Source organism: Ursus americanus, chromosome 10 (assembly GCF_024610735.1).
Source record: "Ursus americanus isolate L20-20 chromosome 10, mUrsAme1.1.p, whole genome shotgun sequence".
NCBI lineage: Eukaryota > Metazoa > Chordata > Mammalia > Carnivora > Ursidae > Ursus > Ursus americanus.
In genome coordinates, this window is record NC_142136.1 from 79,210,966 (window position 1) to 79,226,763 (window position 15,798).

The window sequence follows — 15,798 nt, forward strand, 5'->3', positions numbered from 1 at the left end:
CCCCGTCTAGCATGGACAGCCCGCCAGGCCCCCTGAGGGACTTTGTGTTTATCTCTCCTTCAATTTTCTGCATGATTTTCGTAGAGGTAAACTTAAGCCTAAAAAGCTAATACTAGTGCTGCATATTTTTAGATTTCATGCAAACTCCTGTCCTGTGTTTTTCTGTGACTTTGCTCCTCTCTTCCCACGTCACGAATCTTTCTACATACACACCTTGGCTGTCTGGCTCTGCACACACCTGACGGGATGCTTGCAGCGCCTCCAGCATCCTGGTGCTTGCCTCCTGGCGTGCAGGTGGAAGGGTTCCCCGGGGCACACACCCGGGAACAGCCTTGGTGGGCCACAGAGTTGGAGCCTTTTCAACTCTGCACAATGACGCCCGACCACTTTCCTGAGCAGTAATACCCATTTGTACTCCCACCAGCAGGTGTAAGGACCCCCATGGTTCTGCACGTCATTGCCAACACTCGATAGGCTCAGGATCGAAACTTCTTCCCTCCAGAAACTTTGGGTCAGTCAGCTCTCCTGACAGCAGTGCCCATCTCACTCCACCTTCACCAACATCGACATTAATGGGCTTTTTGTTTGTTTGTTTTTTGTTTGTTTTGATCTGGGCCAGTTTGATACATTAAATAGAACATATGAAGAGAACATTTTCAAAGTTTACTGGCCATAAGTTATTTTTTTGGGGGGGGGAATTTCCAGTTTATATTCTGTACTAGTTTGTTTCTTAAACAGCAGGAATCTATTTTCTGTCAAGTCCAGAGGCTGGAGGTGTGAGATCCAGGCATGGCTGGGCTGGTGTTTCCAGCAGACTCTCTCGTTGGCCCCCCTCCCATGTCTTCCCTCACCTGGTCATCCCACTGTGTGTGCCTGTGTCCTGATCTCCTCTTGTAAGGCTGCCAGTCCCCGCTGGATCAGGGCCCACCCTAGTGACCTCATTTCACCTTAATCCCCTCTGTAAAGACCCTCTCCCCAAATACAGTCACATTGGAGATGCTCAGGGCAAGGACTGTAACCTGTGAATTTGGGGGATGCCATTCAGCCCGTAACACGTCCTTTAGCCATTTTTCTCTTGGGGAGTCACCCCTTCCTTATGGGCTCTCACATACCTTACTCGTTGGCAGCATCAGAGTACCAAGTGGCTGAGAGACCTGAGTCCGCTGTTGGGCTCTGAATCTGGGTTGGAGGCCTGACTCTGTTAGTGCCGTGACACAGGGTCCGGGCAACTTAGCCCAGTAAATACCACCCAACATGATCATTAACTCATTAACAATATTCAATGTCATGGATGTTGCAAAAGTTCCCCTTCTAATTTTGGTCACAGAGACTTTCATGTGGACTTGAAACCTGTGTGCCTTCCCGTCGTGTGCCGTTTCCATGGTGGATGGAGCAGGTGCTGTCACCTGCACGCAGGCCCCGTAGCCTGGGGTCAGTGGGCCCCTGGTCCCTCTCAGGGCCATTGTGGCTCCTTCCTCTCCTCACTCTGAGTGGTGGCCCCTCTTGCCACCCTGCACTTGTAGCCGCGTCACTCCCTGGGCACTGAGTCCACTCGGGGCACAGTGGCAGGACTGGGGCATGTGGGAGGGTCGACGGGCTCAGCCTCTTCAGGCTGTGGAGGGCAAGACCCAGCGATAGGAAAGGCCAAACAACACCGATCTCAGGATCTGAGTCAGCCAGCTGTTCTCAGGAAGTTTCCCCAACCTCACATCGAGGTGGCGTGATTCACTCTCCCCTGCACCCCCAGCAAGCCAAGATCTGCACAATGCACTCAAGAATCCCGGGCTGCCTGCTCTGCTCTCCCCTGGGTTTGAAGCACCATGCTCCAGACAGGCCAAAGGCAATGTGGGCAACCCTGCAGACTCAGTAGCCCAGCCTGATGAATTTAAGCACGTTACTGAGCCTTTCTGTGCCTCGGTTTCCCTATCCCTCAAATGGGAATAACACTCCTACTCCCTCCTAGTGTTGACTGAGTTGTGCCTGAGGACCTTAGGACAACGCCCAGCACGTGGTAAGCACTCAGCGAATGTTCACTGGAACGCATGGCTGTTTAGTATTTCACCGTGTCTCCCGCACCAGAGAATTTCTTCTTGTCGCCCAAGACGTCACCCTGTGCCAGCATCTAGCTGGTGCTCCCCAGCAGAGGTTTCACACGGACATGACAGGGAGAAGAACTGGGAAAGGAAGGTTGGAGCCAGGTTATAAGAGCTCCTAAGGGACATTCAAAAGTTTAGATTTTGATCCATAGTCCCAGGGCAGTGGGGGGGTCACTAAAAATCACAAAAATCCAGGTAAGGAGAGGGCAGTATATAAATACTTTAAGCATTCCTACCATGGCAAGACAGACAGAAAGTACAATAGTGCTATGTCTACCTGTAATGCAGAAAAACACCACATTTGAACATCTTGTTGTAATGGTCCAGTTGAAAAGGGAACAAATGTTGTCAGGGTAACCTGTGACCTGAATATTATTACAGCTAGCACCCCAAATTGCAGATGCTGTAGGAGGGTTGAGAAAACAGCTTCCAAAGGTTCAGATCAGTGTTTGTAGGAAATAAATGGAAACATCTCTTTGCAAGACTGGCTTCCCACACACTAATGTTTCTTATCTCGCTCAAAGTGTAATTATGTAACTAGTCTTTTCCGTCAAAACACTCTTCTCCCTCAAAACTATCTCCTGTTATTCTCTAGAAATGCAAGAACGGGTACTCAGCTGCTTGCTTTTGCCATTTAGGCACAGGAAAGGGCTCTCTTCTATTGTCCGTTGAGGCTAGGGCTTTGTAAGGACATTTGAGGTGCCCGTCTGTATGCTCACCAGGCCAGAGTGGGGACTGGGATATATCACCCTGAGTTTAGGGCGGATAAGAGGAAGGTACGAACATACCCGCAGGCTGAGGGGCTTTCTCCCAGTGGTTCATGAGGGAGCTGGAGCAGAGGCAGGGATAATAAGCCGGGTTTCCTGCAGGTGCACATGGTGATGCTGTCCTTCCTGTCCCATGCATTGCCTCAGAGCCAGCGCCGTGGCTGTAGGAAGTGGGCCTCATCGTCTCTGTGTTTCAGTGGCAGAGGAGCCCTGGGAAATCGAGCTGCGAACACCCTGCTTCTGGCTCAGTGCTGGTGGCACCTGGAAGAGCAGGTCCATGCGGTGGAATGGTACAGCCATCAAAACTCATGTTTCTGAAGGAAAAGAATGACGCTTGGGAGATGTAGTGAGAAGACACGAATGAAAAATCTGCACTTGGAGTAAAATCAGTTTTGTTTCATGTTTATATGCATAGAAAAATGATGGCCAGAAGCAGCCCTGAAGATCGTAACCGTGACCTCTGGATGGTGACAGATGCCGTGTGCGTGGTCGGGGCCCGGCACTCCCCGCCAAGGCCCATCCCGCAGCGTCTGGGGCGCTGGCAGTGCCCTGTGCCCGAGGGTGCTCTCTACCCTGGGGCCGGGCTTCTAGGGGACTTGCCGACCAGCAGCCCCCCGCCCATGACTCCTGGGGGTTGGGGGGATGCCGCCACAGCCCCTGCCACCCCCCCCCACCCAGTGGGCAGATCCTTGGGGGCCCAGCAGAGCAACTGCTTCAACAGGCCTTCTGTCAGCTTCCTCTGTTTTCTGGGCTCACCTCCTGAGAAAACTCTTCACTCTGGGCTGTCTTGGAGCTCCCTGGGCCCCTCAGGAGTCAGGCAGCAACATCCACAGTACAGAGAGCATCTTGTGTGGGCAGAGCCCCAGCGTCTCTAGCACCTGCCCCTGCGTAGCCGGCTCCTTCCTCTTCTGCTGGCCAGCACGGCCAACGGTGACCCACCACAGCCCGTGGGATGTGACATGCAGAGGATCCTGGGCCGCCTCCCTTCCTGGTGCACTCTCTACCCCTCCTTGGTGCTCTGGGCTCCAGTGGCCGAGGGCTCTGGCATTGGGCTGGGCAGGGCTGCCCCTCACAGGTTCTCATGCCCGTCATAGACCTAGCCATGGCTCTGGCTCCAGGCCCTGCTGTGGGGGACTTGGACCCACCGCCCTGACCTTATTCCTGGTGCAGGTACCCCAAGGCTCTTCCAGACAACCCCGTTTTTTTTGTCCACTTTACAAAACAACTCATCCTCTCCAGAGGAACCCTGGCCCTGTAGTTTCTGCCTCTCTGCTGTGCTGGTGTTGACCCCCTGGCACTGGGATGTGCCTCCCCTTGTTCCCACATGCCTTGCAGTCTCTCCCAGTCCCTCAAAATCCCCTTCCTGAAGAGTGACCAGTTTCTTTTCCGTTTGTCTCTCTTTTATTCAAGTCATCAGAATGTTACCATTTTAGAGCAGGAAGGAGCTGTGTGAATCAGGAGGGCCTCCTGGGCAGGACGGGGCTCCCACACTGAAGGCCCAGTTCTGTCCTCTGTTCACTGTGTCCCTTTCTGGCCCTCGGGGGTAAAATGGATATGCGTCCTGTGCCTGAAATGCAGAGGCGCTAATAAGAGGAGGCTAGTTGTTTTCTTGATTCATAGTGTAGGGGTGAGAACTTCTCCCTCTTCCCTTCTGGATTCTACAGCTTGTCCAAGAATTAAGTTGACATAAGACTGATGAACAGGGAGATTGTTAGGAGAAGGAAGAGAAGAATGAAGGGGGGGGGTAAGCTGAAGGGGGGATAAACCATTAGAGACTATGGACTCTGGGAAACAAACTGAGGGTTTAGGAGGGGAGGGGTGGGGGGATCTGCTGGCCTGGTGATGGGTATTAAGGACGGCACGTGTTGCATGGAGCACTGGGTGTTATACACAAACAATGAATCATGGAACACAGCATCAAAAACTAATAATGTACTGTATGGTGACTAACGTAACATAATAAAAAAATTTTAAAAAGACTGATGAACAGGAAAAAAAACATTTAATTTTGTATGTACAGGAGCCCCCAAAACACAAGGCTCAAAAGTGACCAAAGCGGACTGTTTTTAATGCTTTTCATGAACAGAAGAGTCAATTGGTGAAGCATTGACAAGATGAGGAGTTTGGGCTTGGGGTGGTAACCTAGTGAAGTAACAAGGTTGTATAGCCACCTCGGCCCTAACCTGCCCATGGCTGGTGAGGAGGCTGCCTCTCTTCCTCCTGGTGCCGCGAGGGAAGGTCCGAGTGTCCTCTGGCACTGGCCGTTTCTTAAGTAACTTTAATCCAAAATAATGTGTGAAAATGGCATATTTGGGAGTGGCCTATGCTACTCTGCTTCACTGGCTGGAAATGAGAAGCTGAGAGTCACTTTGGCGTTGGGGTGGGGGTTGAAGCCTGGCTTAGGACTTGCTGACAGTTGAGGTGTTGAGCACGGATGAAGGGCCTATAGGCTGTTTTGTTTTTTAAGATTTTGTTTATTTGAGAGAGAGAGCAGGAGCAGGGGGAGGCCTAGAGGAAGAGGGAGATGCAGACTCCCTGCTGAGCCGGGAGCCTGAGGTGGGGCTGGATCCCAGGACTCTGAGATCATGACCTGAGCCAAAGGCAGACATTTGACCAACTGAGCTACCCAGGGGCCCCTGATTTTTGGATTTTGAACCACACTGTATCCGTGAAATAAATCTTACTTGATTGTACTTCTTCCTGTATTGTTGAATTTGGCTTGCTGATATTTTGTTGAGGATTTTTATATCTATGTTTATCACATATACTGGTCTGTAATTTTCTGTTCTTGTGGCGTCTTGGCAGCTTTTGTTAAGGGCAATGCTGGCCTCCTAAAATGATTTGGGAAGCGTTCCTTCCTCTTTTTTTTTCTTTTTCTTTTTTTTGTGGAAAAGTTTGAGAAGGATTGGTATTCATTTTCCTTTGAACATTTGGTAGAATTTACAGTGAAGCCATTTGGTCCTGGACTTCTGATTATTGAGGGGCTTTCGATTACTCATTTAATTTCTCCACTGGTAACTGGTCTAGTCAGAATTTCTGTCAGTTCGTGATTCAGTCTTGGAAGGTTGCCTGTTTCTGGGAATTAATCCTGTTCTTCTAGGTCGTCCAGTGTGTTGGGGAGTAGTTATTAGTAGTAGTCTCTTGTGAGCCTCTGTATATCTACGAATCCATGGGAACATCTCTTCCATTGCCGCTTAGGAGTTCTCATTCCTTTTTTCACCCTGAGTCCAGCTGAAAATTTGTCAGCTTTGTTCTTTTCGAAGAACCGGGTCTTTTGTTGATCTTTCTATTGTCTTTTTAAAAATCTTTCCATTGTCTCTTTAGTCTGTAGTTCATCTCTTTCTGTTCTGATATGTTACTTCCTTCTACTAACTTTGGCCTTCCTTTGTTCTTTTTTCTGTTTCCTTGAGGTGTAAATTTAGGTTGCTTATCCAAGACATTTCTTGTTTCTCGAGTTAGGCCTGTATCACTCTAAACTTCCCTCTTAGAAATACCTTTTTTAAAGATTTTATTTATTTATTTTAGAGTGAAAGCACTCACAAGCAGGGAGAGGAGCAGAGAGAGAGAGGAACATACTCCTTCCTGAGTGTGGAACTGACACAGGGCTGGATCCCAGGACCCTGAGATCATGACCTGAGCTGAAACCAAGAATCCAACGCCCATCCGACTGAAGCACCCAGGTACCCAACTTATAAACATTTCTAATAGAATTGGTTACTATTCTTTTCTTTTTGGATGGGTGTGGTCTTAATTCTTTTTGAATGAGACAAATTTAATAGCTGGGTCTGTGGTCTTGATTTTGGATATCAACTACAAGGAATATCCAGCAAAAAGTAGACAACAAATAGTTATTACTGGATTGATGTAGAATTTAATTTTATAACTTGAAATCAATCTGATTTCCCTTATATTATCTCTTGATTTTCATGCTCCCTACACTTTCCTGCTTATCTAGGAGTACTGTAAAACAATATAACATAATTGAAGGGAGAAAACTTGATTGGACATTATGCAAAGAATAAACCAAAGGCCATTTACCTAAGTTGTGGTACGATGTCAAGAAGGGAAATATGAAGATGTTATGAAAATTATTTGTAATTTCCCATCTCAGAAGTAAAGTCTACAATTCTCATTATTCTTGGACATTTTCAAATGTATCCAAACTTGTGGCGAACAAAAGAAAGCAAATACGAAACTCGTGAGTTGCAATATTTAGAAATGGTGGTTGGATTTGACTGTGAGGCACACAGCCTTCTAACAGGCTATACATGCTGTGGGGTCACACTTTGGTCAGCCACCCGCAGATTCAAAAGTCATACACTTTATTAGCATTAACAAGCGGTGAAAAATGGTGTGAAATGGCTGATCAGTAATAATTGTTCTGTGAATATGAATTTTAGTTTGGATAAAAGACACGATATGATTTACTGCAACTTTAGATGTCTCGTTTCTATTATGCTCTCTTGCAAAATTTTCAAAAAGGAAAGGCTGTTGTCCAATTTCAGGTGGTCTGGGGCCCGTTCCAGTTTGTCTAACAATGCTTGAAAATACATATTTGCAATCATGGGGAAAAACAGTTGGGGAGAAATGACTGGGTCCAGAGAGTGAGCTTTGAGAGAACACTTCCCAAAACACTTTCGCTACTTTGAAAAAATTGAAATATAAGAATAGGTGTATTCCTTTTTACATCAGTGGGGTCTGTGACTAATTTCATAGAGATAGATATTGGCCGTTTAATATTGGGTTAAAAGAGATCAGGAGGAATCCCCATTTTTCATTCTTTTTTTTTTTTAAAGATTTTATTTATTTATTCGACAGAGATGGAGACAGCAAGCGAGAGAGGGAACACAGGCAGGGGGAGTGGGAGAGGAAGAAGCAGGCTCATAGCGGAGGAGCCTGATGTGGGGCTCGATCCCATAACGCCGGGATCATGCCCTGAGCCGAAGGCAGACGCTTAACCGCTGTACCACCCAGGCGCCCCTTCATTCTTTTTTTTTAAGATGATTTATTTGTATATTTTAGAGAGAGAGAGAGAGAGAGAGAGAGCATGAGTTGGAGGAGCAGAGGGAGAGGGAGAATCTCAAGCAGATTCCATGTTGAATGCAGAGCCCAATGCGGGGCTCCCCTAGGAACCCCCATTTTTCTTAAAGGGAGTTGCAGACATGGCTTAAGACAGGGCTTCTCAACCTTGGCTCTGTTGACATTTGCGGCAAGGGAACTCTTGTGGGAGCTGCAGGGAGCCTGGTAGCGTGTGGAGCAGCATCCTGGCCTCTACCCACCAAATGCCAGTAGCACCCGCCCCACAGTTGGGAACCTTCAATGTACCCAGACATTGCCGAGTGTTCCCTGGGGGCCAAAGCACTCCCTGCTTGGGACCACTGGAAGCCAATATAATGTGTCCAGAGAACTGGGAAGATACACCCTCTGGGTATAATATTCTATTATGTACCCCTTAATGGAGTAAAAATAATCTCAGACCGAAGAGGCATTGACGGGATGTGAATACAGGGAGAGCGAGAACGCCAATGGAAGCCTCATCACCGTGTAAACGCCTGGAGGCCAGGATTCAAGGCGAGTAGAGAGGAGCCCAAATTAATTTATTTTCATTCATTAAAATGATTGATAATCATTCATTCCATTCATGGGTTTCTCACATTCTCCAGAGGATGGCTAAGGTGAGAGCAAGATGGAGAGTTTAGACGAGGTTGATTAAACCGTTACTGAGCCACTACCACCCATGCCTGGCAACATGTACGTAATTTTGTCCCACATTGACTCTGGGTTTGAGAATCCCAGGCACAGATGTGAGTCTCAGTACTCAGTCTGAAGACGTGGATTATTTCAGGATGTTCATAAATCAAAGTGCAGTATAGCCTGAGACAGCCTGAACAGCACTGGCCGATAGGATTCCATGATGTAAACGATCTCTGTCTGCTCTGTCCAATATGGTAGCACCAGCTCAGAGTGGCTCTTGAGCCCTTGAAATGTGGCCACCTTTCTTGTGTCACATGTGGAAATGTGAACATTTGGGGGATAGTGAATTTAAAATACATTGTTTAGTGTGCCTGGGTGGCTCAGTTGGTTAAAAGACCATCTCTTGATATCAGCTCAGGTCTTGATGGTTGTGTGTTCAATCTCTGCCTTGGGCTCCACACTGGGCAGGAGCCTCCTTAAAAAACAAAACCAAACCCAAAACATCATTTACATTTACTTCACCATAATCATTGCTCTTGTTTCCAGTGTGCTTATTAGAAAACATGAAACCATGTCTGTGTCTTGCATTAGGTTTTTATCAGAGAGCCCTGATCTAGAAGGTGGAGAATTCTGCACTGTCAGGACATCTTAAACTCAACCCTGCTCTGGGTTAGTGCCTGAGCCAGGCAGGACCTGCAGGCAGAGCTGGGGATCCGCCTAAGTTCAGATCCTTCTCCCGTCTCAGCTCAAAGCCCAGTGAGGATTCTAGACTTGGTTTCCAATCGGCATTTCAGATCTCTCTCGGTTTGGACCATGTGCCCTTGATTTTGTGTGTTCATTCCTTAGCACTAGAAAGGACATTTAGTTAGGACCCATTAGGTATTTCCACTTTAAGGATGAAAGGATTTTAGGAAACAAAAGCATTTAAATCACAGATGATCCTGCCATTCAACTGTCCAGGTGATATCCCTCTGGGAAGCCACCATGAAGTAGTTTGAAGAGGCAAGCCAATGTCCTGTCTGCCTAGCCTTTCTGGAGAAGTGCTTTGTGGAAAATTTAAAAATAAATAAATAAATAAATAAATAAATAAATAAATAAATAAATAAATAAATAAATTTCTGGTTCCTGGCACAGGACTCCTAAAATTCTTGCAGTTTCCTGAGGTATAGGAGAGCCTTTTGTTAGTCATAAAATCTCCAACAGACCTCTCCAGAGTTTAGGCTAAAGAGCTGACATAGGGCGGGGCCCAGAAATGGCATCACAGTGGGGCTGGTCACCAGAAGGACCAAACTGGGAGTCAAGGATTGGAAATTTCAGCCCTAGCCACTGGCCATCTGTGAGGGGAGGGGGCTGAAGATTGGGTTATAAAAAGTCTTGAACAAAAGGTTGGTGAACACATTAATATTCTGGAAAAGTGATTTTCCCCCAGAGAGGGCGTGGAAGCTCTCCACCACTCCCCACCCCCTTTAGACCTTCCTTGCTACACACATCTCTTCCATTGGGCATTTCCTGAGTTGCATTCTTTATAATAAACTGGTCAATGTAAGTAAAGTGCTTTCCTGACTTCTGAGTCTATCTTTTTTTCCCCTTCATTCCTATAACTTTTATTACAGAGTATTTATAATTGTTTTTTCCTATTTTAAAATTTAAATTCAATTAGGCAGCATATACTACATCGTTAGTTTCAGACGTAGTGTTCAATAATATATCATTTGCGTATACCCCCCAGTGCTCATCGCATCACGTGCCCCCCTTAATGCCCATCACCCAATACCTCATCCCCCCACCCACCTCACCTCCAGCAACCCTCAGTTTGTTTCATATACTTAAATGTCTCTCATGGTTTTTCTCCCTCTCTGATGACCTCCAGTTCAGTTTTCCCTCCCTTCCCCTATGATCCTCTGCACTGTTTCTTAGAGTCTACCTATGAGTGAAACCATATACTTGTCTTTCTCTGACTGCTGTGTTTCACTCAGTATAATACACTCCAGTTCCGTCCAGGTCGATGTAAGTGGTAAGAATTCATCCTTTCGAATGGCTGAGTCATATTCCTTTGTATACATGGAGCCCATCTTCTTTATCCATCCACTTGTGGATGTGAGTCATTCTAGTGAAATTATCAACCCTAAGAAGGGGGTCTGAGGGAGTACCTGACCTTGTGGTTGGGCAGAAGTGTGGGTAGCTTGAACACCCCATTTGTGACTGGCCTCTGCAGTGGGGACAGACTTGTGGGACTGAGCCCTGAAATCCGTGGAGTATGAATTGAATTGTTGGAGAACTTGGAGAGTTGGTTGTGGTTGGTGTCAGGAAATAGAGCACACGGGTGTACTTGAAACATGAACACATCTCCTCCCTCCACTGCATCAATTGACTGCATAAAGCCCCCCCATGGGGGTCCTCTGTGCTCTGTGGTCTCTTGGAAGAATGGAGTCAGGTTCGACTGGCAGTAGGGGAAGTTGGTTTCCAAGATCAAAGATGTGGAGCCTAGCTGAGAGCTATTCCCTAGGTGAAGCCATGGATGCCGAAACGACCCCACTGCCCCCTTCCTCACTAAGGACTCAGAGATTGTGATATCACAGTTGGTTCCCCACGAAAGGTGGGAATTATCTGACTGGGCATTTTATGGGCCTGTGCCCCTCAGTCCCAAGTGCAGAGTAGAGTGACCTGGTAGGTCTCTGATAAAGACTGACGGTTGAGTCCTGCTCTGGACACAAGTGAGCCACCCGACAGAGTCCATTATCAGGACAGATTGGTTTCTTGTGAGACATCTATTCTTTGGAGGAGCGATCACCTCATACACTCTTCCTTTCCCGTTGCTTCCCCGCGTCCTTTGGGCTCTTGACTGGTGCCCTTGTGGAAGGTCTCCCTGCCATGCCAAACCTCAGGTGGAATCTATTTCCTATGGAAAGCACCTGCCTCGACTCTTGATTTCCCTCGCAAGACATGTAGCACAGTCTCGTCCTTTTTCTTGGCTTTGTGGGGGAAAAATGATACTACTAATGTGTGTCTTAACCTTTTGATATGGAAAAGGATGTGGCTACCCCAGAGTCCAAAAAAAAAAGCAAAGGCTTCAAAAATCATACTGCCCCCTATGTCTGGTCTTGCTTATTTCCCTCCTTACAACATTTTTACTGATTCACTGCTTAATGATTGTGAGACAAGGTCTCTCTTATAGGCATCATTAATTGAGTCCTGAGTTCGATGTTCAGGACAGATTTCTGTGGGAAGGTTTATTGACTGTGGAAAGAGCAGAGAGAAGCCACTGAAATGCAAAAGGAATATGTGGGCCTCTTCTATGTCCAGGCTCTGCATTCTGACCAGTGGCTGAATTTCTTTTTTCTCTCCAATGGGTATGACCTCAGATGTAGATACACCCAATGACAACCTCATGATTTCGGCTACCCTAAGGAGTGTCCAAAGTGGGCATTCAGTTCAGATAGAATCCGAAAGAGGTACTGAGAGGTTCAGCTACACAACTGGCATCATAGACTCCCCTTGGTTGCCCTCTGGCCACCCTACTGGGAAGTAGATCTGGGGAACATGCAAAGAATAGATGTGGGCATTTGCAAAGAATCTGTTCACTAACACAGGAAGTTCCAACTGCCTGCAAAACTTGGATTCTGGATTGTGGATTTGAGAAATAGAAAGCCCTCATTTATTTATTGGCACTGGGCCTAGGGCTGCTCTTTTCATGGACCCCAAGTTCTACCTAGTGGGGATCATCCTGGGTGTGGATATGTGAAACCTTTCATTTTCTAACGTCAGCATTGTGTCCTGGATGAATTCCTAACCTTGTGACCAGGTTTACCAAAGTAGTACCTTACCAAAGTAAAGGGGTTGTTTTATGCCATTATTTTCTGGGGCTTGATCTCACGAATCTGAGATCATGACCTGAGCCAAAATTCAGAGTCCAAGGATTCACCAGGTTCCCCGACTACATACATTTTTTTTTTTTAGCATGTATTGTTGCTTGGTTAAGTCCATGGCACTTGGTTTTGTTCTAAAAGGTTTCCTTCTTTATGTATATTTGGAGCTAGTTCCTTCCATTTCCATTGCTACTTTTCATGAACAGATCAAAATCCTGTGTCTATTGAGTGCCCATCCATGAGCCAGAACACACACTGAACCCTGCATTTTGGGGAGTATTTAAAGTACTTCATTTAGAAAAGTACTAGTTGTATGTATTGCCCTCAACCCGCTCACTATTACAGAAATGCAGTGGTGAAAATACAGTGATATTTCCCCCCTCATTATTCAGGGAAGAGTCTGCTTCACATACACATACTGGCCAAGAGATTCACAAAGGTTGAGAGGTAACTAAGTACGTCCTCTCAGCTATACACAGAGAAAAATCAGGTAGTATGCATAGAAGGTGAGAGAATGACATAATTTCGTTAGTATATGCTTAGAGAAATATGATTTGAAGAATGGAATTTCTGTGAACACTGCTCTTCATTTCACCTGGGACCCATTTTAAAGTATATTCTAGAAATGTCTGGTGACTCTGGAGGATAGAATGGGTGGGGATGGTGTTTTAAATCAAGAGTGGGACCTCTATTTATTCTCAATCTGTTTTTCTTTTCCCTCTTCACCCTGAAGTTTGGCTAGTGACTCTATTGGGGGGGGGTGGCAGGTCATCCCCCCTCATGTCTTTTATTTTCAAAAAAAAAAAGAGTGAGAAAGTGTGAGACTGGGGTTCAACTTTCGAAACAAAGCGTTTACTCTCCCATGCCCCCCTTGTCTGTGAAGACAGGCCCCTGTCGACACCAGAAGTTGGCCGCTGTGCAGCTGCATTGACTCTGAAAGGTCTATGATGACACCGTTGCCATGGTGACTTGAGCCTCACCTCTGCTGTCCTTTCCAGCTGGGACTCTTTGAGCTGACCTATTCCTAGGGATTGGTGTTTGCTCTGCTGCTCCAACTCAGAATGGGAAATTGCTGTGGTTCCTGCTGTGGTTCCTGCTGTGATGGTATGTTCCTAATGATCTTCTGAATGCTGTTTGCTATGACTCAGTTCACTCTTTCTCAAACTATTTTTCTCATCGTTGAAAATTTCCTCTCTCCCAATTTCATCTACATATGTTTTATAGTTTTGTTTTATCCCTTGATTTCTACTGTTGGTGGTTCTACTGAGCTAGCAGCCTTGGTTTTTGTCCTCCTTGGAGAACAATGGACTACTTCCTATGATATCCTGCACCCCTCACTTGTCACCCCTAGGTTCTCAAGGGGGAAAATACGGCAGTGTCTATGTTCGTTTAAGTTTTTTTAAGCATCCTAAATTCTATATTCACATTATGCATTTCTGAAATTTAGAGTGAACCCAGAAAGGTTGATACGGAGGACATTTATCATTATTTTCTCAGTGTCTTACAATGTCTGCCCTGTACCGTTCATCCCCAAAGGGGTATGGATTTCAGGATTTTGGGGACATGTGGGTTCGTTCCTATCAATAGTTGCCCCAAAGAGATCCTCAGAATATGAGAGTCTACATTTCAATTTATGACCCCCAAACACACATTTCCATTTCTAAGAACTTTGGGTGTTATCCAAAATGACATTTTCTAGAGATTTCAATGGTATGCTACCACCCGTCCCATTCAGCACCCCAGACGTAAGTATGGTGACAATAGCATGACCTTTTTTTCTCGGTGCCGCAATGAATAGCCGGCCTTTAATGTATGGTGAAAGATGGGTAACTGGTTAATGGATCGAGTTAATGAGTGATCGATAACCAAGTACACAGATTATTAGTGATGCACAAAGAAAAATAGGTGATGTAGACACAAGAGCAGAGACACACAGATTATATATATAAGTATATATGTATATAGAGATGATTGCATACGTTTGCACATAGGATTGTAGCTTGAAAACAGAACGTGTCTATATTAAAGTGGTTTTGATGTAATGTGTTTCTTAGTTCTCCTGAACTTTCATCCAGATCTCTTCCCAAAAGCTAAGCTATGTTTTTTTTTTCTGTGAGTTGACAAGGGTCTCAGGAACTCCTAGTTTGTTTGGAGGCACTTCTGTTTGTGCGAGGAATAAATAATGCAAGATGGCATTGTTTCACATGTTTGAAAACACAAGACTTTGTAACAGTGACCCTCCCTTCCTTTACACTGGGATTCATCTCATTTGATCTGCTGACCTTAAGACAGGCAACTGGAACATTCTAGAGAACAGTCATGGATATTTGTGGACAAGGGCCCAAGAGAGTGGATTCAGGGAGACAGCAATAGGTTTGCTCGTTTGCTTTTTGTTGTTGTTGCTGTTGTTTGCCTCTGATTCTGTCCAGAGGAAATCATGTTGGGGTAAAATGCTTGTATTTAGGCAAAGCAGCTGTGTGTCACAGAGCAATGGTCTGGGAACTCAGACTCCCAGATTTGAATCCAGCTCTGGAACTTGTGAAATTGTGAGATCTCGGGCAAAATCTAGACCCTCTAATTCACCTTTCTGACCACGTGACAGGTGTTCATTCTTTCAATGCTCATCACACACTTATGTGATGATTTGTTTCCTCTCCCTGTTCCTCAGGTGGAGGAACGGAGGCACAGAGATGAATGTGACCAGGTTCATGAACTCCTCTAAGTAAAGGAGCCAGGAGGTGAACCCAGGCCTGCAGTCCAGTGCTCGTGCTCTAACTACTGAACCGAACTGCACTTATGACTCAGCCATGGGATCAGTAGTTACTGTGCAAAGAAGCTTTAGCATCTGCATGGATGTCAGGAATTCCCTGAGCCAAGGGGAATCCCAAACACTGTTTGTCATTATGAGGTCACCTCGGTGGTCACATAGCCCAGGGAAGCTCTTGAGCCATAGATGTCCAGATCTTGCCATAGTCATTCATCTGAAAAGGACGTAGAAAGCCTGGTTCATTTGAAGCCATGATTGTGTTCAGTTCAAAGATTCTGAGGGTTTGGAGGCACCGTTTAGGACAAGCCAGTCAAACTCTGTTTGAACACTGGGCTACTCCTCAGCACCTGACCTCAGTCTGGTCAGAATGGAGGAGACCCTTTCATGGTGTTTGATGGCATTGTCAGTATGAGTAAGCCCTAGTCATGCCGACATCCTGTGACCTTAGGGACACTGCTGGGACAAGGAAAAATAAGACTCAAAGGACCAGTTCATGATTAACCTTCTGTCCAGAGCTGGTCAGTGCCTGGCCAATCAGTGTCATGGCATGGTCACTCTTCAGGGCATGGCACAAATAGAATAAGAATAGGGAGCATGCTGGGTGGTGC

General features: G+C 46.2%; 1 protein-coding gene across 35 annotated transcripts in view; it reads left to right on the plus strand.

The window, feature by feature from the left end:
* Positions 1-15,798, plus strand: part of LOC123792010 (uncharacterized) — a 93,284-nt gene that overhangs the window by 55,552 nt on the left and 21,934 nt on the right. For 32 of the 35 annotated variants that reach the window (XR_015725991.1, XM_087865286.1, XM_087865284.1 and 29 more), the window contains 2 exons: positions 6,389-6,543; positions 13,307-13,527. Coding sequence is in view for 32 of the 35 variants with exons in the window: in XM_087865286.1 (XP_087721412.1) it covers positions 13,485-13,527 (43 nt within the window). In the remaining 3 variants the exon portion in view is untranslated. The remainder of the gene's footprint in view (positions 1-6,388; positions 6,544-13,306; positions 13,528-15,798) is intronic. The other 3 variants (XM_087865287.1, XM_087865288.1, XM_087865264.1) reach the window with 2 other exon arrangements.